Here is a 26,012-nt window from a genome sequence, read left to right on the forward strand (position 1 = left end):
AATAGGGCCCAGGACAACATGTCGGGCTGGACCCCCCCGAAGGTATTTTATTACTTGAAGAGAATCTGTTACAAAAGTTCAGCGTAGAGCTGTCTGGTCCTCTCTCCTTTCAAAACGTGAAAAATCCCCTTTATTACAAGAGCTTCAAGCTCATTTCAAATTGGCAACATGCCACTTGTCTAAAATCTAGACTAAGTCCTATTACATGCCACTAAGGGCCACTCTGGAGTCTTCAAAGCACTTGGTCACAGGAACCGCCTCCTAGATGCTTGTCAGGCTCCCGTAGCGCTTAGGAAAAATAACTCTTCCTGATACCTGCAACAATTAATTAAAGCGCACCACCATGGCACCCATTAATTGTTAGCGCTTTGCATGCAAATAACACATTGTGGACTAATTCTAGTCACGGTGGGCATCCCCACTGAACACATGTGCACACCTAACAAATATAAAAATATATATTCATTCTCTGGTTGACCGGAGTCAACACTCTTGATTATAATTAAGGAGCTTTGACCAAGGGTCGAGGCGCCTTAATTATAGCCAAGTCTCTCCAACCGAAGTTGGCACATCTTGGTTAACCGGGGTTAACCCTCTTGGCGCATGCCAAGTCTTGTTGACCGAAGTCAACACTCTCTGACCGTAGTCAGCTCTGTAGTTCTCTGGTTAACCGCAGTTAACCCTCTTGGTAATAAACCAAGTCTCCTTGACCGAAGTCAGGTTTACTTGACTAGAGTCAAGTATCTTTGACCATAGTCAATCCCTTGACCATTAAAAGAACTCTTTGACCATAATTAACACATATAAAACACTTTAATTATGATCAAATAAATGGTCAACTGTACTTTGACTTAGGATATTTACATTGTGGTGACAGAGCTCCTCCTCCTGCCTGATTGGGAGCCTCAACCCTGTGAGACCCGCCACTTGTGATCTCAAATAGTAGCCCAGAGCCTCCGCTACAAACAAGAAGAGGAAGGGAGCTAGTGGGCAGCCCTGGCGAACCGAGCGCGAGAGAGAGGAAAGGCCTCACCTGAGTGTCCTCCGATAATCATCTGACTAGAGCTCCCTACGTATAGCGCTGAAACTCCTCTGACCCATCTCTCTAAGAAACCCAATCTCCTCATAGTGCCCTCCAGGAAAGACCACTCCACCCTGTTGTAGGCCTTCTCAGTGTCCAAGAGAACGATGGTCAGTGGTTGTGACTCCTCCCTGAACAAATCCACTGCCTCCCGGGACGTAAAGATGTTGTCTAGGATGCTGCGCTCTTGGACAAAACCCAGTCTGTGTGTCATGGATGATGTCGGTAAGATGAGGCCGTAACCGCAAACTCAAGACCTTGGCGAGGATCTTGTATGCAATATCAAGCAGAGTGACCTCCACTGTCAAATATCTGACCGATCTCCCCCTTTCACGATCAAACAAATCCACCCCTTGCACAAGGACTGAGGGAGAAAGCCTGTGTCGAAAATCTCCTGGCAAGCTAAACGGAAGGGGATAGAGATAATCTCCCAGAACTTCCGAAAGAAAGCCGAAGTCAAGCCATCCTCCCCCGGGCACTTCTGAGTCGAGAGAGCCTTGAGGGCTTCCCAGAGCTCCTCATCTGTGAAAGGCTCCTCAAGTCTGCTGCATAAGTCCCGCAAGACTACTGTCAGAACATGATCCCAAACTAGCTCTCAAGACACAAGACCAGCTAGGGTCATCCTCTCTGTCTCAGAGCTGGCTATAAAATTCGGTGGTCATGTCAAGAATCTCCTGCGGGTCAGTGTACATGATGTCCTGCGAGTCTCGAAGACATCGCTGTGTGCCAGTCGATCAGGGCCCACTGGTCTGAAAGAACTGCTTCGTCATCCTGTCCCCCTACTGTACCCATTGGGCCCGGGAGGAATGGTAGGAGAACTCAGCCTGCCGCAGCTCTATGTCCTGAAGCTCGAAACGAGCGCTCTCCAATCTGTCACTAAGCCACTGAGAAACTGAGTCCTGCTCCCTAAGCCTCTCAATGGAGGCGAGGTCTCTCCTCAAAGCCCCCGCTCTCGCTCCTGAAGGGTTATCCTCCGCCTAAGGGCGTGAGCCTGCAGCTCCGCAGTGCTCCTCTGAATCGCATCGGCCACCCACGTAGCCCACCCAACCCTCACTCGGTGCCATCTCTGAGTACTCCCAGATCTCTGCCATAACCTGCTGAATCTCCTCGTCTTGCAACAGGTCCTCTGCAATGCGGACCCCCTTCTAGGGGAGACCTCGACAGGGCTGATCCAAGTGAAGTACCACTGGAGAGTGATCGAACATTGTGGTACCTGCCAAAATCCCAATAGAAGCGCCTCTGTGTAATGCCCAATCCCCAACATAGAAGCGGTCTAATCTCTCGAGCAATCCATCGTGTCTCCTCTGTCCAAAGGAGAAGAGAAGGCTGCCAGGAGTCCTGCTGAACTCTGGCTCTCTCCACGGGTCTGTGCCATTGATCATGAAAATGAACTGCTCCTAGGTGCTACGATCTCCTACTGCCATCTCTAAGAACGAGGCGCCGCCCTACTTGTCTCCCCCAAACTCCAGGTTGTTGAAGTCCCTTCCAATAATCCAGGAATCAACATTCCGAAGACACTCTCACAGCCTCCTCCAAAAGGCCGGGCGATGCCGTCTACACGTTGGGGCATACACATTCAGGATTCCAATCCTGGACTCTCCTGTCCGAACTCCCATCCAAACTGCCCGTCCTGGAATGAGCTCGCCCTAATCGTAGACCTCTGAAGCCAAAGTCTGTGAGACTGAGATGCAGACCCCTCCGCTCCGTCCTACTGAGGGAGACCACTCCTCTGGACCTCTCCCTGGAAGAAGGTGATGGCATCGTCTAATGTCTGCTGCTGAAAACATGTGCTCCTCAATCATAAGGATGTCCACTGCCCGCCCTACCACTGCCCTCTGCAACTCCTGCCAGAGCATCAGGTACTGCGGCTGACTACGAACACGGTCATGGAGCCCGTGTACGTTCCAGTTCACTATGGTCCAGGGTCCAGCTCATGAGGGCGGGGGAGTCGGGAACAAGGCTCTCCGGTGAGTGGGTGCCTGTTCTAGAAAGACTGCCTTGTGTGATTTTGTTGGGGGTTTGGAGGGCGAGTAGTCAGTGTCTGTGCAGCGTCGTACTAGGGTAGATACCGGCTCAATACCGATCTTACGTGCCCACTTCATCATGAAGGAGGCTTCCACCCCGAGCAACTCGACGCACGTCTGGAGGGACCATAAGTGTGCCTACTCCACCTTTGCCTCCATCGGCAATCTGATAACTCCTGTTGCCAAATCACACATTGCCTCGCACGTGAAGCTCCGCTGAAAGTTCACCTCCGTGCCATGCGCGTACCAAAGATCTAATCCCTGTGGTCCCATCCACTCGTCCATCATGAGCATAATCTGATTACCCAAACACCTCTGGGGACCACTTCTCCAACCCTGTGGAGGCAAACGAAAATCTTCAAACGAGGTGTGTCTGAGATCCCACTGAACTGATAGAACCCCACTTTCGGGGCTGAAGGACCATGAGCGTGACCTCCAATGGTAGAGGGTATGAGTCCGGAATCTCTAGATAGTTCCAAGGTCCTAACCTCCAGAGGTCCCGCTGTAAGGGACGCCCAAACTGGAAGTTGGGAGCTGCTAGCTGGGAAGACGAGCCTCATCCCTCAGGATCCCTCTCTGAGCGGACTTGCTGCTGCGATGAGGAAGCAAAAGGGAGCGCCGTCGTTCCCTTGCCTGATGGCAGAGGTGTCGAAGCGAAAGAGGCTGCTACTGAAGCGGAGAGGGGGGCAACCGGAGAGTGAGAGGTAGCGACACGGGGGACAGAGGGCGAGGGGTGGGTAATGAGGGTGACCATAGAAAGGGGGGCTGAGGAGGGAGGAGGGGACGGGGGGAACCCTAGGGCAGAAGGGCGAAGTGAACAGGAGGGGGAGGGGTCTGGGGGAGGGGGAGGGGGAGGAGGAGGGAAAAAAGCGACCACAGGTCCCCCTTGCTAATCAGGCCCGTCGGGGCTCTAGATCGGCTCCTTCACGGCCCTCGTCGGGCTAGCATCTGCGGCTTCCCCCATTGCCGCATCTGGAGCTCCTGGGACTCTCTGCTGCTGCAAGGGTGGATGCGGAGGCTGAACTTCCGAAGCTAGAGGATCGACTGGATCGACAGAGGCCGCGGCTGTTGGGGGAGGTGACTCCTGTTGTTCCTCTTTCGAGGCCTCTCGATCAATCATGTCCCTCTCCCAGCAGTTGGCCCCCTGTCTGCGGCGTTTGCGTGCCTGCTTGCTTGGTTTCTTTTTCTTTTTATTAACCTGTGTCCAGTTCCCTTCTGAGGGGGTAACCCATGGGCTCTGGGACTCCTGTTGCTCCTGTCTGAGAGGGGGCTGAACTCGGGCCTGCTGACTCTGCCTACTTTGTGGAGGAGGGGGGGGAGGTGCATGAGGGTGGCCACGGGGGCAATCTCTGGCGAGGTGACCCATCTGTCTGCAACTAAGGCATTGGCCTAGTAGCCCAGAGATCTCCACCCTCTGGCGAAGTGTGCCCCCTTCCAGGGTCTCGAGAAGGATCAACTCTATGAGGGACTCCGGACTCTCCACCACCAGTCTGATCCTAGGGACTCCATCATCTGCTAGGACGAAGGTGGCCGTCTCTGGCAGGGACTCAAGCACTGTGCCAAATGCCCGGCCAATGGAAGTAAGGATGGCTCGATACTCCTTGGGGAGCCCTGGGAAGCGGAGTGTAACCGGAAACTGTGGAACATGGTGTGCTTGTGGAGACTATACGATCTCATTTTAGAGAAAGCAGTCCAATAAAAAAATGCTTCAACAAACTAGCTGATAGGCCATCGCACCACTTAAGATAGAAAGAACTTGTTGCAATATTAGAACCCACAACATGGACGAAAACCTCACAAGGTGAAATTTGCATGTCTGCTAATACGGCAAGAACGTATATCTCGATGAATCCAAGAGCATGCCCAAACTCATCCTCAAAAAGCACAACACATAGTGCACTTTCATTCTCATGACTGTCACCCAACGTTGAAAACCATGAACTCCATCACGCATAGCAAGGACTACCTACTATGACATCCCCATCAATGTCATCACTGCCCAACAGTGGGTGTAGACACCGTAGTATAAACTGTGCCTATGCCTATGGCTAAGATCCACAATCCCAATATTAATCAAACTTCCTATGGTTCAAGCCCTCAGCAAGATATAGCCCCACGCCGAAGTAAATATAACATAAAGCCCTTATGCCTTTATTCAAATGATATTATTTATCATTAGCCCTAGGCCACTCCTAGCTACATCTCCCCTAACCCTACTGGTTATTTGCTAGTAAATCATAATTAGCCACGGACATAACAGATACTCTTCAAAACTCATATTATCTTGTGTTGAACAAGCCAACTCTTCTTGATTAAAATTTTGAAGCATGAACATTGAAGTCTGAGCTACAAAACTGAATCTAGCACAAGTCTTGCATCTGAAGCCTAAAATGAGAAACCATTCAACAACAAATGATCTAAGCAAAGCATCAAAATCCACAATGTTACAACAGTCCACCTTTTCCTTGGCCCAGCTGAAAGCAAAATTGTAAATCTCGCGGAACTTATCTGTGAACAATATCCCACAAAAAATAGATATCAGGATATCTAAGCTATCAAGTTATGGCAGTAAAAATAGGGGGGGAAAGCACACATGGTCTCCTTTACACCAGCATGATGTTCTTAAAATTATTGAACTGAAAAATCCATTCCCTTTTCTCTCACAATTTCATGATCTCTAAATTAAATAGCATTGGTGTCCCGTTTGCAGCATTGAAGTAAATTTGACAGGTCCCTTCTTTTGTCATTTATGGAGATCACATTATCTATAAACCAACATGCATCACTATATCTGTAAAAGAACTACTACATTATTTAAAAGTCTCTCTCTCTCTCTCTCTCCTGCCCAAAAATGCACACACACATCAGACTAACGAACAAAGGAAGCTTCAAATGGCCTATTCCCACAAGGTCATGATTCACCAATATAGTTTTTTGAGTCTAAGAAAATATGGTACAAATACAGAATCATCAATGTAACTCTATTTACAAGTTCAAGTCAGGGAATAGGTAGATAAGTCCGTCTGTTTTCATTAAAGAATTGGAACCAAAGAGAGGTTTGACATGACTGAGGAGAGTGTTGTATTGAAGAGAAATGCTAAAAATGAAATACACACTTTCAAATGCAAAGGTTTTAGATTATAATATAGATTAAATACTAGAATAACATATAGCATACCACACATACAGTCATAAAGTATTTCTTAGCCCATAAGTTGAAGAATCCTTGACTGATGTCAAATTCTAAATCCAACCCCTTGATGTAGAGCTACAGCAATATTATTCTACATCTTTCCCACCTAAGAAATACTGCCGCTACTGTGCACAAAAGTGTAGGCTGGCCTGGACATGGTTTTCGAATACTACTTGGGCAAGTCAATCTTTTTATTAACACTATTTCTGCTGCTGTTGCTATTCTTGCTGAGATGGCTTTCTTGGTGTATCAAACCTTCTTTGTGTTCTCCCACAGTGGGCACTCTTGGGTGGCTGACTCATGCACCCCAAAGACTAGGAATTATTGAGACTGCAGACTGATCTCTCCCTGATGTACCTCCCTCTCTAAATCGAACGGCTGTGTCAATATTATCAACATGTATGCTTTACTCGACTTAACGTAGCCGATAATATACATCTCTTGGCCATATCATCTAGCTTGTGTGTCTGGTACTTTGGTACATGAGCATACCACATGCATCCAAAGGCTCTGAGATGCAGCACACCCTGTTTGGATGGCACGTCTCTCACTACTTGGGCATCTGCCTGTTTGGATGGCATGTCTCTCACCACTTGGACTTCTGCCTGTTTGGATGCCAAGTCTCTCACTACTTGGACATCTGTCTGTGATATATGCAGCTAAAAGCTGCTTCAGCTGCAAATAGATTTGGCACTCTCATGTCATATACCTCTACAGCCTGCTCTGGAACATATTGATATAATTTTTGCATACATCCAGGGTAAGCTGGACATGAAAATCCTCCCACATCATTCCTAAAACTCGTTTGAGTGGTTAACCCTTTTCAATATGTACCTAATTACATATACTAAACAAGACAAACGCTCAATTTCCTATTGTTTTAACGTGAACGCTTGAAAGAAAAATAACAGACTTACGCTTGTCCTTTATCTCTGCCCTTAGGGATGGAAGATGATATTTGAGCTTCTCAATTGAGTCAACCCTGCCACACCATCATGACAGGCTCATCAACCAAAGTGCAAAAATACATATAATATTAACATGAGGCCAGAAACAATGCATAATCAAGAGGACTCACCCTAGAGATTGCAATCCACCTATAAATTCTTGTCTTGAGTACTCACACATTGTTGCTGCTTTCATGCGCCAAGATATGACAAGCTACAAAATGTTTATCACAAGCAATATATACACAAAGTACGAACAAACATAAATAAGTTTGGATGCTACCATTGAAGGTAAGTAATCATTATCTACTTCCAGCTGCCATACACAATGTGCAAAACTTTACAACATGTAACTTAGAAAGACAAATGATAAAATAAATCAAGCATGATGAGCGGTCCAACACCCACCCCTTATGGTTTATCAGAGAGATTGCAGACCCACTTACCTTAGCACCCCCAAAAAGGGAACACGCTACATAGCTTATACTTTGTACACCGTAATTTTGGCACAATATACTATGAATTTGGTTGAGTGCACCCTCTTTGCTGTTTCTCTTAAAGTTTATTTTCCTTCTTTCTTGTCTTTTATTTTCCTTTTGTAAATTTCTCCCTCCCTCCTGATCCTTCTTGGCCATTCACATCCCAGCCCATTACCAGAAACTCATCGGTGTACTATTACTCATCCCAGCGCCTTGTGGTTATCTGCCACTTGTTAAATGTGTCCTATATACACTTATACCTACTAGGTCACAGAGGACAGCTAGTTAAGACTAACTGTAGTAACTGTTCTAGTTAAAACTAACCCCTTAAGTCACTCAGAATTAACTAACCATGACCACTGTATTAACTTCTAATTTTCTATCTCAGGACGATATCCCAAAATGCCACATCATACTATTATTGAGATAACAATATGCTTGAAGTACTATTCAATTTATTGCTCTACAGCTTTAGATGCAAACTGATTTTGAAAAGGATCTCTACAACTTATATATATACCATTTGCCAAGTACAAAAAGAAGGGTCAACTGCTATTACAGCAAGTACAAATCATCAGTATGGCAGAGTACTTCCTATTACCTACCCTTGTATGGGAATGTAGCACTTGTGAGGTGGCCTAGCTAAGGCATAGTTGTGTGTAGAGCTTATGGAACAAGAAACAATTGTCAAAATGAATTGTTGAGTATTCAATCGACCCTCCAAACTAGCCGATCTGTACATGTGATATTGTGCTGACGGAGAAACTGCTTATACAATTGACAAAGTAATCCTCATGGTTTGTTATCGTCGACTCTTGACTGCTATCCAATAATTGTGTCTGTCAAAGCATAACGAAGCAGTAGGTATATTATTGAAAGCATCAACTGTATATATAGCAAAACGGCAATATTTCAGAGAGTCAACCATGTATACAACAAAACTGTTAGAATTATAGATATAATTCAGCAGTGACCAATGTAATATAATAAGCTAGTTAGGGGCATTTTTCCCTCTTTAAGAGGTTTTTCCCCCTAACTGCAGTTAGTTCACTAACTATGGTTAGTGACTAATAAGGTTTTGTCACTAGGACAAAACCTTATCTTTTCCTTCAGTGTGTTGTACTCTCACTCTCTTCTATTGCAACTAAGCTTTCAGCTTCCAAGCTTCCAGCTCTCACACTCTCTCTTGCTCTCTCTCACTCACTCTATTCTCACATTTGGTATCAGAGCGGGTTCAAGAGCCTCGGGCTCCCTGCTCCCTTCAAGGCACCCCTTTACTTCACGTTTTCAGCTTGCTCCAACTCGTCCGTACAGTCTGTACGACTGTACGGAATTCGACGTACTGCTGCCGTACATTGCCCGTACTGCCTCCGTACAGCTCCCGTAAAGACGTCCGTACACATTCCGTTGCAGCGCCGTACATCGTCCGTACACATTCCGTTGCAGTGCCGTACATCGTTCGTCCACATTCCGTACAGCAACCGTACAGCGCCGTACCTGCGCAGGAGCATCCGTACAATTTTACTGTACAGCGCCGTACCTGCGCAGGAGCATCCGTACAATTTTACCGTACAGCGCCGTACAGATCGTCGTACCTGCGCAGGACCATCCGTACAATTTTGCAGTACTGCCCGTACACACTGTACCGTACAGTCCGTACTGTACCGTACCACCTGTACCCTTCCTAGATTTGCGTGCATTTTTGTACTTTCAGATCTGTACTTGCAGATTTACACCGGTTGCCTTCAGCAACAGGTGTTCTTTGGCAGGCACATCTTGCAGAAAACCATAGTTTGGTTCAGTTGTTTGGGAGTACATTTGGGGCGTATATTGCAGACATTGCAATCATTGTGCAGTTTTGGAGCTACATCTGGAGCAAAATTGCAGATCTAGTCTGAAATTTGGGGCTTTTGTTTAAAAAATTCAGATTTGGGGCTTTTAGTAATTTTGCCCCTTTCTGGCTGCAATTTCTAGCCACAAATTGGGGCTTTTGTGTTGAGAGAGCATTTTTTGGAGTATTCAGTACATACTGCCTTTCTTGGAGTGTTTGAAGCACTTTTGGCAGATTTTGGAGAGTTTTTGATGCTTGGACAGATTTCTGACAGCGCAAGTACAGAAATCTAAGTTGCATTTACAGCCCGTGCTTGGCTGTGTTTTTTGGAAGTTGTGCATTCCATTCCCAGTAAGGGAATTCAGCTCTGTATCTGCTTCAATCTTTTTCTCAAGAATGGCCCATCAAAATCAGAATGAGTTTCTGTTTGGTGGTCTTTCACAAGAAGACAAGTTGGATGGTACCAACTACTCCCTCTGGAGTTTTATGGTACGTAATATTTTGATTTCTCGGAATCTATGGGATTATGTCAATGGGGATGAGATCCGACCAATAGATATTGCACCTGCTACCCCTCCTCAGCAAGGAGGTGGAAGAGGTCGTGCACAGGGTGCAGCTGCAGGACAAGTTGGTGGTGCAGCTACAGTCAATACTCCAGAGCAGAAGAGATGGGATTCACGGGATGCCTTAGCTTTGTCATGCATCTCTCTTTCAGTGAAAAGATCAATCATTCCGCATATCCGGTCGTGTAAGACCTCCAGGGCAGGATATCTTGGAAAGCATGTATGCAGCACGGAATGATGCCAGGGTATCTTTCTTAAAAAGAGAGTTGAGCAATACACATATGGAGGAGGGTGACTCCATGTCAGTCCACCTCACAAAGCTACAGGATCTCAGAGAGCAATTGTTAAACATAGATGAAATTATTCCTGATTCAGAGATGATTACAACCACTCTGAATTCTCTTCCTGAGTCTTATCTCAGCTTTCACACTTCGCTGAACTTATCATTGAGGGGGGGTGCAAATCCCCTCACTTTTCATGAGTTGATAGGACTTCTGCTTCAAGAAGAGCAGACCAGGAAAAATTTGGCTTCACGTGCAGGTGAACAAGCCATGCTCTCAAAATTTAAATAAAAAACAAAGGGACAGGCAAAGACATCAGCAAATCAGCCTTCCAGTGGGTCAGGACAGCCTTCACAAAAGGCTAAAAGTGATGCAAGTAAGCCCAAAAAGAAGGGTTTTTGTCACTACTGCAAAAAGCCAAGTCATCACATAGCAGAATGCAGGAAAAGGCTTGCAAAAGAAAAGAAAAATAGCTCAGGTATGGCTGTTTCAGATTCAGCCCCTCATGCATCTGAGAGTGGGGATGCTGCAGCCAACTTTGTTGGTCAAGATTATGCCTTTTTATCTTGCATTTTAGATTCTAGATTGGCTGTTCCAAATGCTCGGGATAGTACAGCCTCTTGCAGTGATGATACATATGCATTTTTGACTTGCAGCTTTGACTCTTCTACAGATGCATCTGCTTTCAGTGTTAATGAAACACTGAACGCATGGTATTTTGACAGTGGTGCATCCAAGCACATCACTTCTAAGAAGTGTCTTTTTACTTCCTTGCATCCACCTCCTGTTGGTAAGAAAGTCACTTGTGCCAACAACTTCTCATATTCAGTATGTGGCACAGGAGAGGTTGAGCTCACTGCCATTGATGGCTCCATTTTCAGACTTTCAAATGTCTTCTATGTGCCTGGCATAACCAAAAATCTCCTTTCAGTGTCCACTCTTAACAGAGGGGGATTTCAGGTCATCTTTGAAGATGACAAATGTACTGTCCGAGACAGGGAAGCTAACTATGCCTTAAGGTTATCTGGTACTCTGCTGCGTGGACTTTTTCAGCTTGATATTTTTGAGAAAAGAGCAGCCCATGCTCTTGCAGTTTCTACCCCTACAGCTGCCATGCAAAATGCAGCATTATGGCATGCCAGGTATGGCCACATGCATTACAACAGCTTGATGACACTTCAGAAGTTTTCAATGGTTGATGCATTGCCACCTCTTGAGATACCTCCTCCACATGCCTGTGAAGGGTGCATTTTAGGTAAGATGATGCATAGGTTCCCCTTCAAGAAGGATGGTTCAGTTAAAGCTGTTCGCAAATTGCAGCTTATACACAGTGATGTCTGTGGTCCCATGAGGACTCCGTCTTTGGGTGGTCATCTCTACTTTGTTACATTTATTGATGACTACAATTTTACCTGGGTTTATGGGCTGAAAAGGAAATCTGAAGTGTTCACGGTGTTTAAACACTTTTCAGCCATGGTTGAAAATGAAACCGGACTCAGGATACAGACATTACGCACGGATAGAGGTGGAGAATACCTATCTGCAGAATTTATGCTTTTCTCAAGGGCAAGGGTATTGTGCATCAGCTCACAGTCAGGCTGACCCCTCAGCAAAATGGCAAAGCTGAGAGGAAAAATAGAACCCTCATGGAAATGGACAGATGTATGCTGAAAAGCAAACACATGCCTCATAAATTCTGGCTAGAGGGTTTGATGTGTGCCAATTACATTTTGAACAGGGCTCCCACTAAGGCTTTAAAAACAAAACTCCTTTTGAGGTCTGGAATGACAGGAAGCCTTCAGTGGATCACTTCCGAGTCTTTGGATGCCTTGCCTATGCACATGTGCCAGTTGAATTTAGGCACAAATTGTCAGATAAAGCCATCAAATGCATATTTGTTGGATACAGTGCAGAAAGCAAGGGGTATCGTCTCTACAATCCTGCTACACGCAAAATCATAGTAAGTAGAGATGTGATATTTTCTGAAAATTCAGCTCACACTCGGGCTGAATTTCAAATGCCTTCGTCTTCAGAGGATGTCTTTGAGGGATTGCTACCCATTGCTTTCAGTTCCCCTGCTGATTTTTCTGATCCAAATCAGAATTTACAGCAACCTCCTAATGCTTCAGTTCCGCCACAAAATGTCTTGCCCCCTCCACAGGCAGTGGAACAGGTGGTGCAGCAAGAAATTACAGACATGCATGCAGCAAAAACAGTCCCAAACTGGCTGTTACAGAATCTCAGGGAGAGTAAACTTGATGCTCCGTTACCTGGCAAGGCTGAAAGTACATGTCAGGACTTGACAGAAATCAGTCACCTCTAGGAATTATCTCTTGTTGAGGCTACTTGCCTATGTCAGGCTACACATTTCCTACAATGTAATGATCATAGGAAGGTCACAAAATGAGGGCCAAGCAGGGCGCCTTTGCTGATAAGGGCTGCTCCTCCAAGGGTTTTCCAAAGGCTTGCAATGTAAGAGGCAAATTGAAAATATTTGCAGGGTTCAAAGTGATGGTAACTAGACCAAATCTCGAGCACACCTTGCTCAGGCATGTTTTTGTTAGAATTATTATCATATTCTAGGCAGTGGCCAATGTAATGTAATAAGTAGGTTGGGGGCACTTTTCCCTCATAGAGGTTTTTCCCCTAACCACAGTCTAATCCCTAACTACGATTAGTGGATAAGATAGGGTTTTTTCACTTAGACAAAACCCCTCATCTCTCTTTTGTACTTACTTTATTTCAGTCCACTATTGAGTAGACCTACGTTCAGCTCTCTATCTTGCTCACTGTTGCTCTCCTTGTGTCTCACATTTGGTATCAGAGCAGTTCAAGCTCTTGGACCTGCCCCCAGCTTCCGGCTCCCTCGCGTGCAGCTTCTGTCCGTACAGCGCATTCCATACAACCTCGTGCTCACAGCCTGCACATAGCCCAAGCTGCACATTTCCATACAAGTGCCGTACAGCTGCTGTACACATTCGTCCGTACACAGGCACTGAACTCCGTCCATACAAGCATACGGCGCCATAAAGCCTGCAGCCCATCCGTACCTACATGCGCAGTGCCGCCGTCTCGCCTTTCCGCCATACTATAGTACGGTCGTCCGTACCGTAATGCAAGCTCTCGTGGTCATTCCATACTGCCCGTACCCGACAGCTCCCCGCACGTGTGAGGCCGCCATCCGTACAACGTACAGATCCCATACCTGCCTGTGCCATACAAATCCGCAGATATGTGCCGTACATCCGTACAGATGCGTCATTATGTAAGTACTATGTACGGAATTCCGTACAGGCCTTCTCTGCAAGTTTCATTCTTGTAGGCATTCTTGCAAGTGGTCTTTGGCATGCATTTTTGCAGGTAGCCATTGTTTGGCTTGCATTCTAGGAGCGCAATTTCGGCATTTTATTCTCTTGCAAACATTGCAACAATCAGTTTGCAAAATCCACTCCAAATTTTGGGGCTTTGTGGTTTTGCTTGCAATTTTTGTAGAGAAATTGGGGCTTTTGCAGAAAGAGTGCAATTTATGCAACATTTGGGGCTTTTAGTCTATTTGCCCTCTTTTGTATGCAATTTCCCACAAGAAATTGGAACTTTTGCATTTGGGCTGCAATTTTGCAGTTCAAAGAGCATTTTGGAGGTTTGCAAGCAGTTTTGAACTCAGAGTGAGTCAATTTGCAGACTTTTGCCACTTATTGCAGATTTTATTTGCAGATTTCTGCGCAATTAGCAGAGCATTATTTTCTTTGGCAGATTTTACTTGTGCATTTCGCATCCCAGGAAGGGATTTTACTTGTTTAGTTTGCTGTATTTTTTAGTTTATCTAGCAAAAATGGCTCAAAACAACCCCAATGAGCTGTTTGGAGTCCTCACACAGGAGGATAAGTTGAATGGCACCAACTACTTCTTGTGGAGTTTTATGGTTCGCAACATCTTGGTTGGCAGACATCTTTGGGATTATGTCAATAGAGATGAAGCAAGGCCAAATTATGTGGCTACACTTGCCACTTCTATAGCTGGAGGCAGGGGTAGAGGTCACAATGTAGCACAAGTAATTGGAGCTGCTGCTCCAGGGGCTCCCACAGCAGAGCAGAAAAGATGGGATTCTAGAGATGCACAAGCTCTATCAGTGATTTCTCTTTCTGTCAAGAGGCTCATTATTCCTCACATTCGGTCATGCAAGACCTTAAAGGCAGCTTGGGAGATATTGGAGAGTACGTTTGCAGCAAGAAATGATGCCAGAGTTTCCTTCCTGAAGAGAGAGCTTGAAATCATACGCATATGGATGAGGGAGATTCCATGAATACTCACCTCACAAAGCTTCAGGATTTGAGGGAGCAATTGGCTGAATATTGATGACGTTATTCCGGATTCGGAGATGATTACCACCACTCTGAATTCTCTTCCTGAGTCCTATCTCGGTTTCCACACCTTGCTGAATTTGTCATTGAGGGGGGGCAACAATCCTCTCTCTTTTCACGAGTTGGTAGGACTTCTGTTGCACAAAGAGCAGATATGAAGAAATACGGCAACCATGCTTTCTAAGTTCAAGCCCAAGGGAAAAGGGATGCAAAAGCAACATGCCAATCAGCCCGCACATCAGCATAAAGCTGATTCAAGACAACCCTCTTATAAGGCTAAGGGTGATGCAGATAAGCCTAGAAAGAAGGGCATTTGTCACTACTCCAAGAAGCCAGGTCATTATATTGGTGAATGCAAGAAGCGCATAGAAAAGAGATTCAAGTATGGCTATTTAAAATGCATCAGCTCCTCATGCACATGATGGGGGAGAGGTTACAGCCAACTTTGTGGAAGAGCAGTATGCCTTTTTGTCTTGCATTTCAGATTTTTCAGTGGGTAGTTCAGATGCTACAACCACTATTAAGGATGACCCTTATGCTTTCTTGACTTGCAGTTATGATCATTCCAAGGATGCATGCTCTCTCAGTGTCAATGAGACACTGAATACTTGGTATTTTGATAGTGGTGCTTCTAAGCACATCACTTCTAAGAACATCCTTTTTGTATCTCTGCATCCTCCACCTACCAAAAAGAAGGTGACTTGTGCAAATAATTCTTCTTATTCAATGTGTGGAGTGGGGGACATTATTCTCACATCCACTGATGGCACAGATTTCAGAATTTCACATGTTCTCTATGTGCCAGGTATAAAGAAGAATTTGTTTTCAGTGTCCTCTCCTCTCTTGATAGAGGAGGATTTCAAGTTGTATTCGATGACGCTAACTGTGCAGTGAGAGACAAAGAGAATGACTATGCTTTGATGTTGTCTAGCACTTTGTATCGGGGTCTTTTTCAGCTTGATATATGTAAGAAAAGATCCGATCTTGCACTTCCAGTGAGCACTCCCACTGCTACGATGCAGAATGGGGAGTTATGGCATGCCAGATATGGGTACATGAGCTATGGCAGCTTAATGACACTTCAGAAGCATGCTATGGTTGATGCATTGCCTCCTTTGGAGTCACCTCCTCCTCATGCATGTGAGGGTTGCATCATGGGCAAGATGCATAGATTTCCTTTCAAGAAGGATGGTGCAGTGAGAGCTTCACGCAGAGTACACCTCATTCACAGTGATGTCTGCAGTGCCATGAGGACACCTACTTTTAGGGGTTATCTCTATTATGTTACATTCATAGATGACTTCACCAACTACACTTGGGTCTATGGTCTTAAGAAAAAATCAGAAGTGTTTATGCATTTCAAACACTTTGTGGCTATGGTTGAGAATGAGACACGACTCAAGGTACAGACACTTCGCACAGATAGAGGGAAGGAGTATATGTCTCATGAGTTTAAGGCATTTTTTAAGGAGAAAGACATCACGCATCAGCTTACAGTGAGGCTTACACCTCAGCAAAATGGTAAAGCTGAGCGCAAGAATCGCATTCTTATGGAGATGGATAGATGCATGCTTACTGGTAAAAAGTTGCCTCACAAGTTTTGGCTCGAAGGCCTCATGTGTGCAAACTATGTTTTAAATCAGACTCCCACAAAGGCTTTGAAGACAATCACTCCCTATGAGGCATGGCATGGGAGAAAGCCTTCAATGGTGTTACAGAAAGAGAGAGTGAGAGAGCAGGAAGCAAGAGAGCTGAACGTAGTGCTTGCAATAGAAGAAGTGACTGTTACAAGAAGTGGGATGGGTTTTGTCTAAGTGACAAAACCTTATCCTTCACTAACCGTGGTTAGTGAACTAACTGTGGTTAGGGGAAAAAACCTCTAAATGAGGAAAAAGTGACCCTAACCTACTTATTACATTACATTGGTCACTGCTGAATTATAATAATAATTCTAACACCCCCCTGCAGTGCCAATGTCATGTACAACGAAATGATCAATCACCAAAAGGATATAAGTTCAGGGCACTACGAAATGCCTCAAACTTTTCACGTGGAAGTGGTTTGGTGAAGATGTCTGCAACATTGTCATGTGTTGACACATAGATCATACTGATCTCTCCTGCATGCAACTTCTCTCTGACATAGTGATAGTGAACCTCAATGTGCTTCGTGCGAGCATGAAACACAAGATTCTTTGCCACTGCTACAGCACTCTGACTATCAGTGAGAATAGGAGAAGGACCCTCCAATGAAAGATGAAGATCAGCAAATAAACGACGCAGCCAAACACATTCAACTGTCGCTATGAAAGCTGCCCTATACTCAACTTCACATGAGGAGGTAGCCACTGTAGACTGTTTCTTGCTCAACCAAGAAATGCAAGCATGTCCTAGAAAGAAACAATTCCCACTGGTGGACTGCCTAGTATCATAGTCTCAGCCCAATCTGAGTCACTATAAGCATGCATCTGCAAGTCATCCCCCCCTAGGAAACATTAAGCCAAAACACTTTGTACCTTGCAAGTAATGGAAGATGCGTTTTACAGCCTGCCAATGCATAATCTTTGGGCTGTGCATATACCTACCTCCTCACCTGAGAAACTGAAAACTGAATATCAAGTCGTGTATTGCAGAGATAAATGAGGCATCCAACAACTTGACTGTAGAGTGTGACATCAATTGATTCACCCGCATCATGCATTGTAAGCTTCAATACCGGCTCCATGGGAGTGGACATAGGCTTGCAATCATGCATGTTGAATCTGTCCAAGAGCTTTTGAACATACTTGGACTGACACATAACAATGCAACATTTCTCTTGAATAAACTGGATCCCCAAAAAGAAATGTAACAAGCCCAAGTCTGACATATCAAATGTAGCTTTCAATTGGGCCTTGAAATCTGCAATTACTTCATCATTTGATCCCGGTGAGCAGCATGTCATCTACATAAAGAATGATGACCAGAATATCCCCCCCATCCTTTTTGATGTAGAGGGTGCTCTCAGTTGGACTATTGTGCAGCCCCTTGCTCATCAGAAAGGCATCAATTTTGGCATACCATGCACGTGGGGCTTGTTTCAGCCCATACAAAGCTTTATTTAGCTTGCATACCTGAAGTGCATTTTCTGAAATTTGAAAGCCCGGAGGTTGTTTGACATAAACCTCTTCCAACAAGTCTCCATTAAGGAAAGCTGTTTTAATGTCCAACTGATGAACATTCCATTCAGAATTTGCAGCCATGGCTATAATTGACCTGATGGTTGTCATCCTGGATGTAGGAGCAAAAGTCTCCTCATAATCTATGCCCTTTTTCTGAGCATATCCTTTTGCAACCAGCCTTGCCTTGTACCGATCAATGGACCCATCTGGCTTTCTTTTGACTTTGAAAACCCACCGTGTACCTATGGCATTTTTACCTGGTGGCAAATCCACAACATCCTAAGTCTGATTTTTATTAATGGACTGCAACTCATCGTGCATGGCATTCATCCAATGCACATTATCTTTTGCTTCTTTAAATGTCTCACGCTCCTCCTCATCAAGAAGAGTACCTGCATAAGTTGATTCAACTGAATGAGCTCCCTCCATATGCCTGACTACACTGCGAATTCTGCCACGCAATGGAGCTTCAAGCCTACTCTCCCTAAGAGTCTGAAGCAACCAATGCGGGACTGTTTTGGCTGTGTGTATCTCTTGAATTTCTTGCCTGACAACTTCATCCACACCCTGAGGTTGTACCAATTCAGCTCGGGGCTGAATCTGTACTTGTGGAGCTGGCGGAGGTTGCTGTAAATTCTGATTTTCAGCAGGGGAACCAAATGCTATAGGAATCATCCCCTCAAACACATCATCTGAAGAGGCCGGAATCTGAAATTCAGCATTTGTATTTTCAGAGAACATGACATCTTTACTGACAAAAATCTTGCGTGTAGCAGGATTGTAGAGACGATAGCCTTTGCTTTGTGAACTATATCCCACAAAAATGCATTTTAGTGCCTTATCTAACAACTTGTGTCTAAACTCCACAGGCACGTGGGCATATGCAACACAAGCAAAAACTCTTAAGTGGTCCACTGAAGGCTTTCTCCCATGCCATGCCTCATAGGGAGTGATTGTCTTCAAAGCCTTTGTAGGAGCCCGTTGGCACACATGAGGCCTTCCAGCCAAAACCTGTGAGGCAACTTCTTACTTGTGAGCATGCATCTATCCATTTCCATGGTGGTGCGATTCTTTCGCTCAGCTTTGCCATTCTGTTGAGGTGTAAGCCTCACTGTAAGCTGATGCATAATACCTTTTTCTTTCAGAAATGTCTCAAATTCATGAGACATGTACTCCCCCCGTCGATCTGTGCGAAGTGTCTGCACCTTGAGTCCTGTCTCATTTTCAACCATAGCCACAAAGTGTTTGAAATGCATAAACACTTCTGATTTTGCCTTGAGACCATAAACCCAAGTGTAGTTGGTAAGTCATCTATGAATGTAACAAAATAGAGATAACCCCCAAAAGCACGTGTCCTCATGGGACCGCAAACATCACTGTGAATAAGCTACAATTTTCTTGTAGCTTTCACTGCACCATACTTTTTTAAGGAAAGCCTATGCATTTTGCCGAGAAGGCGACTCCAAAGGAGGTAATGCATCAACCATATCATGCCTCTGAAGTGTCATAAAGCTGCCATAGCTCATGTGCCCATACCGGGCATGCCACAACTCCACATTGTGCATTGCAGCAATGGGAGTGCTAACTGATAATGCAAGATGGGATCTTTTTTCATATAAATCAAGCTGGAAAAGACCCCGATACAAAGTGCCAGACAATCTCAAAGCATATTCATTTTCTTTGTCTCTGACTGCATACTTGTCATCATCAAAAACAACCTAAAATCCTCCTCTATTGAGTGAGGACACTGAAAGCAAATTCTTCTTTATACCTGGCACATAGAGTACATCTGAAATTCTGAAATCTGTGCCATCAGTGGATGTGAGAATAATGTCTCCCACTCCACACACTGAATGAGAAGAATTATTTGCACAAGTTACCTTTTTCTTGGTGGGTGAAGAATGCAAAGTTACAAACAGATTTTTCTTGGACGTGATGTGCTTTGAAGCACCACTATCAAAATACCAAGTATGTAGTGTCTAATCAACACTGAAAGAGCATTCATCCTTTGAAGGATCGTAACCGCAAGTCAAAAAAGCATATGGGTCATCATTATTAGTGGCTGTAGTATCTGAACTACCCACTAAAAAATCTGAAGTGCAAGTCAAAAAGGCATAGTGCTCTTCAACCAAGTTGGCTGCAACATCTCCTCCATCATGGCAATGTGGACCTGATGCATCTAATACAGCCATACCGGAATCCCTTTTCTTTTCTCTGGCTATGCGCTTCTTGCACTCTCCAATATAATGACCTGGCTTCTTGCAGTAATGACAGATGTCCTTCTGTTTCTGCTTGTTTGTATCACCCTGTGCCTTATAAGAAGGCTGTCCAGAATCAGCTTTATGCTGATGTGTGGCCTGATGTGCATGTGGCTTATGCAGCCCTTTACCCTTGGGCTTGAACTTAGAGAGCATAGCATGCTCGCCAGCCCGAGTTGCCATATTCTTGCGTGTTTGTTCCTCCTGCAACAGAAGTCCTACCAACTCGTGAAAGGAGAGAGGATTGCTGCCCCCCCTCAATGACAAATTCAGTGAGGTGTGGAAACCAAGATAGGACTCAGGAAGAGAGTTCAAAGTGGTGGAGATCATCTCTGAATCCGGAATGACTTCATCAATGTTCAGCAATTGTTCCCTGAGATCCTGAAGCTTCGTGAGGTGAGAATTCATGGAATCTCCCTCCTCCATATGTGTATGGGAAAGTTCTCACTTCAGAAAGGAAACTCTGGCATCGTTTCTTGCTGCAAACTTACTCTCCAGTATTACCCAAGCTGCCATAGATGTCTTGCATGACCGAATATGAGGTATAATGAACCTCTTGACAGAAAGAGAAATTACTGAAAGAGCTTATGCATCTCTAGAGTCCCATCTTTTCTGCTCTGTTGTGGGAGCTCCTGGAGCGGCTGCTCCAATTACTTGTGCTGTATTTGTACCTCTACCCCTGCCTCTAGCTGTAGGAGTGACAGGTATGGGCGTTGTATCTAGTCTTTCTTCATCTCCATTGACATAATTCCAAAGATTTCTGCCAACTAAGATATTTCGAACCATGAAACTCCACAAGGAGTAGTTGGTGCCATTCAACTTATCCTGCTGTGTGAGAACCCCGAACACCTCATTTGAGTTGTTCTGTGCCATTTTTGCCAGATAAACTCAGAAATACAGCAAACTGAACAAGTAAAATCCCTTCCTGGGATGTAAGATGCAAAAATAAAATTTGCAAACAAAGATATGCCCACAGTGACAAATACTGTCACAGCCTGTCAAAGGCTCAAAATGCACCACAATGCTCTGCTCAATGCCCAAAAATCTGTAAATAGAATCTGCAAAAGGTGGCAAAAGTCTGCAATTTGACTCGTACTAAGTCCAAAACTGTCTGCAAACTTCCAAACTCTGTTTTACCTGCAAAATTGCAATTTAAATGCAAAAGCCCCAATTTCTTGTGGGAGATTGCATACAAAAGAGGGCAAATGGTCTGAAAGCCCCAAATGTTTCACAAATTGCACTCTGCCTGCAAAAGCCCCAAATTTCTGCAAGAAATTGCACCTGAAAGGGGCAAATCGACTAAAAGCCCCAAATTTCTGCAATTCTCTGCAAAAAAATGCAAAGGCTCCCAAAATGCAAACCAAACAATGGTTCTCTGCGCAAATGCCTACCAAAAAACACCTTCCAAAGTCCACCTGCAAAGAAAAACTCTGCACGAAGTACGGGCTCCTCAACTTGTACGGAACTGACAGTACGGAAATGTCCGTACGGATGTGTACGGCGAATTTGTACGGATGGCACTGAACTTGTACGGACTGTGTTGGCCTGTCAGCTCTGCTGTACAGCGACTTGTACGGATGTACAAATTCCTGTACAGACAATCGACGCAAATCTATACGGAACTAGTAGTACGGCACATGTACGGCGGATGTACGGACTAGCGGCGAATGTACGGCTGTATTGACGGACTAGCGGCCAATGTACGGCTGTATTGTACGAACAACATCCCAAAGAGCACCATACTGACGACGAGCTGTAGTACGGAAGTTGTTGGTACGGAACAGCCAACAAGCTGTACCGAACAGCCAGCTATAGCTGTACGGAATGATTTGCAGGTACTTGTACAGGATGTTTGCGTACGTTGGTACGGGAGCAGTACGGACGAAGTGACGCAGGAGCTATACGGATGTGATCTGCGAGCAGCGAGCTTGGAGCAGGGAGAGCTTGCGGGCAAGGAGCAGGGAGCAGGGAGCAGGGTCTTGCTGCTCTGATACCAAATGTTACAGAAAGAGAGAGTGAGAGAGCAGGAAGCAAGAGAGCTGAACGTAGTGCTTGCAATAGAAGAAGTGACTGTTATAAGAAGTGGGATGGGTTTTGTCTAAGTGACAAAACCTTATCCTTCACTAACCGTAGTTAGTGAACTAACTGTGATTAGGGGGAAAAACCTCTAAATGAGGGAAAAGTGCCCCTAACCTACTTATTACATTACATTGGTCACTGCTGAATTATAATAATAATTCTAACAAATGGATCACTTCAAAGTTTTTGGTTGTGTTGCATATGCCCACGTGCCTGTAGAGTTTCGACACAAGTTGTCAAATAAGGCTATTAAATGTATTTTTGTTGGGTATAGTGCACAAAGCAAAGGCTATGGTCTCTACAATCCTACTTCTCGCGAGATTTTTGTTAGTAGAGATGTTATATTTTCAGAGAATTCAGCACATACACATGCTCAATTTAATATTCCAGCTTCTTCAGATGATGTTTTTTAAGGGAAGCTTCCTATAGCATTTGGTTCCCCAGCTGAGGTTCATGCTGAAAATCAGAATTTACAGCAACCTCCTCCTCATCCACATGCCCCGATTCAATCACCGGCTGATTTTGTACCTCCACAGGGTATGGATGAAATTGTCAGGCAAGAGATTCAAGAGATACACGCAACCAAAACAGTCCCGAATTGGTTGCTACAAACTCTCAGAGAGAGTAGGCTTGAGGCCCCATTGCCTGGCAGGACTCGCAGTGCAGTAAGGCATGCAAGGGGGGCTCTTTCAGTTGAGACATCTTATGCAGGTACTGTCTCAACTTATGCAGGTACTCTTCTTGATGAAGAAGAACCTGACTCTTTTGAAGAAGCAAAGGATAATGTGCATTGAATGCATGCCATGCACAATGAATTGCAGTCCATTGAGAAAAATCAGACTCGGGATGCTGTGGATTTGCCACCAGGTAAGCATGCCATTGGTACCAAGTGGGTTTTCAAGGTGAAAAGGAAGCCAAATGGGTCCATTGACAGGTACAAGGCAAGGCTGGTTGCCAAAGACTATGCACAGAAGAAGGGCATAGATTATGAGGATACTTTTGCTCCTACATCCTGGATGACCACCATACGGTCAGTTATTGCAATGGCTGCAAATTTTGTTTGAAATGTCCATTAGTTGGACATAAAAACAGCTTTTCTTAAAGGGGACTTGAAGGAAGAGGTTTATGTCAAACACCCTCCTGGATATGAACTTTCTAGCAATGCACTTCAGGTTTGCAAGCTTAACAAAGCTCTATATGGGCTGAAACAAGCCCTGCGTGCATGGTATGCCAAGATTGATGCATTCCTCGCAAGTAAGGGGTCACATAATAGTCCCATGGAAAGCACCCTCTACATCAAGAAGGATGGGGGATATATTTTAGTCATCATTCTTTATGTAGATGACATGCTACTCACACGGTCAAATGAGGAAATAATTGCAAATTTCAAAAGTCCAAGACAGTGGGAAATACGGTCCAAGAGAGCTCTGGACTGAGGACAAAGCCATAAAAGATGTGGAACAGTCTCAGAAGAATTGAAACACCTCAAACAATGAGGATTTGCAATCCTGCACTCAGCCAAAGTGACACCCACTGAGAAAACTGTTGAGACCCATTGTAAGCGGCCTTTGGTTGACAAAGGGCAGTATATCTCACTCTACTTTCTCACAACACCAAAATACAACCACCATGTTCCATTGCCATTGCCCAAACACGATACCTAGAGCATACAATTCCACAACATAGCATCACTCAACCATACAAAACAAGCGAGGCTAGAATGCCTCTAGGGGGTCACTTTTAGGTCCTGACCCTAGTGTTTGGAACCAGTGACCTAGTAAATAGGACCTCTAGTGGGTCAATTTTTAAAGCATGAACCTAGTAAACGAAACCAATGACCCTAGAGAATAGGATCAAGCTAATAGCACTAGGAGTTGCACTTGTTGCACATTCAATCATAGGTACCCTTTGGACATTAATTAATGCCCCTAGCCTGGCACCCCTTGGCCAAATTCAGTGACAGTTAGTTTAATCACTTGGCCATCACGTCCCCGTGACACACCCCCCTCTTGAAACAGCAAACGTTTTATCATGTTTGCTGTCCCAAAAGTACAGAAAACATAGAAGAATGTCACAATAGGCATAAACAACCCATAATCCATAGTACAACATCACATGAAGTACAAGAATACAATGCACATACAGCAGAACTGCAGATCCATCCATATGGTAATGTATCAACTGTCTGGAGTGTCATGACCACTCATCATAGAAGTCTCATGGTAGAAACACTATCAGCATTAGTGCCTCGGGTGAAACCGCAGTGTCACCAAGCGACCTCTAGATATCTTGTGAGCCTGTCTGCACTGTGGGAGCGGAGGTGCTATCCCCTCCCCTTGAGCATCCGGTAATGCTCCAGACCTGTGCTCTGTTGAACCAGAATGAGCCGCTACCGCAGTAGGCTCGAGACCAAATGCCTCAAGGTAGAGCTGCAAAACCTCTGTTGAATCTGCCAATTCATTCTCCTCCATCCATATCGCATCGTTTGCCACTTCACTCAATAGCGTTTGGAAACTCTACCATTAACCTTCTGATCCTTATGTGCCACAATCTGCTCAGGAATCAAGACTTCATCTTGCTCATCAACTTCAGGTTGCTCTTCAACTGGCATATCCTGTGGCACTTCTCCATGAAAAGGCTTCAACAAGCTAATATGGAAAGCATTGTGGATGGTCCACTTTTCAGGTAACTTCAGCCTATAAGCTACCTCATTGATCTTCTCAAGAACTTGAAAGGGCCCATAGTACCTCATATTCAGCTTGGTATACAACTTTATCTTCCCTTGCTCCTGAGATGTGCCTTAAGAAAACAATACTCAGTCACCTTCCTTGAAGACCAAGTTCTTGCAATGCTTATCTGCAGCTCTTTTCTGCTTGTCCCGGCTGCGTTGAAGGGCATATTTAACCTTTTCATACTCTGTCCGCAAGTCTTCCACATATTGATCCAGCCACAAATATCTTCTCTTTTGTATGCAAAATAGGCGGAACCTTTTTTCCACCTTCCAGTATTTCAAACGATGCCTTACCAGTGGAAGAATGCATTGTGTTGTTGTATGCATACTCAATCAACGGCAAATCCAATGCTGTAGAATTTGCCTCTTTTGACTGGCCATCATTTTGTGGATGATATGAAGATGAAAACAGCAGTGAGGTACCCATGTTATCAAACAAATCTCTCCAAAACATATTGGTCATCCGTGGATCTCTATTGCTCACGATAGACTCATGCATCCCATGGTACTTGAAAATAAACTTAAAGAATTCCTTTGCCATCTGCTCGGCTGTAATCTTCTTCCTTACTGGAATGAAGTGAGCCTGCTTGCTAAATCTGCACATTATAGTCCATATGCCATCGTGACCAGAAGGAGTGCGATGGAGATAAAAAACAAAATCCATAGCAATGCTCTGCCATGGTCTATCTGGTATAGGCAAACGCTGAAGTAAATGGGGCTGCTTCTGCCTGTCATACTTCACCTTCTGGCAAATGATACATGTCCTGACATAAGCCTCAACATCCTTCCGTAGAGAAGGCCAATAGAAGAAGTGCTCCACTGCTTTGATTGTAGCCTCAATACCCCTATGTCTTGCATATGGTGGGGTATGACTTTCAGTGATCACCTTATGCCTCAATGGCTATGTCACACACAGCTTACCATGCATCATCATGAATCCCTCCTTGAGAGTATAGTGATCATGCCGATTGCCCTCCATAAGCTGATCATAAATATGTGCAAAAGCATCATCTGTAGCATACTG

At 44.7% G+C, this 26,012-nt stretch overlaps 1 protein-coding gene across 4 annotated transcripts in view; it reads right to left on the reverse strand.

Moving 5' to 3' along the window:
• Positions 1–26,012, reverse strand: part of LOC147880760 (defective in cullin neddylation protein) — a 122,633-nt gene that overhangs the window by 20,095 nt on the left and 76,526 nt on the right. For all 4 annotated transcript variants that reach the window (XM_087371201.1, XM_087371202.1, XM_087371203.1 and 1 more), the window contains 3 exons: positions 7,377–7,459; positions 7,216–7,280; positions 5,564–5,613 (listed from right to left, as the gene is read on the reverse strand). In XM_087371201.1, the coding sequence (XP_087227327.1) occupies positions 5,564–5,613; positions 7,216–7,280; positions 7,377–7,459 (198 nt within the window). The remainder of the gene's footprint in view (positions 1–5,563; positions 5,614–7,215; positions 7,281–7,376; positions 7,460–26,012) is intronic.

The sequence above is a fragment of the Dipteris shenzhenensis genome, chromosome 32 (assembly GCF_047967505.1).
Source record: "Dipteris shenzhenensis isolate YYH24624 ecotype China chromosome 32, Dip_SZ_1.0, whole genome shotgun sequence".
In the NCBI taxonomy this organism is placed as follows: Eukaryota; Viridiplantae; Streptophyta; class Polypodiopsida; order Gleicheniales; family Dipteridaceae; genus Dipteris; species Dipteris shenzhenensis.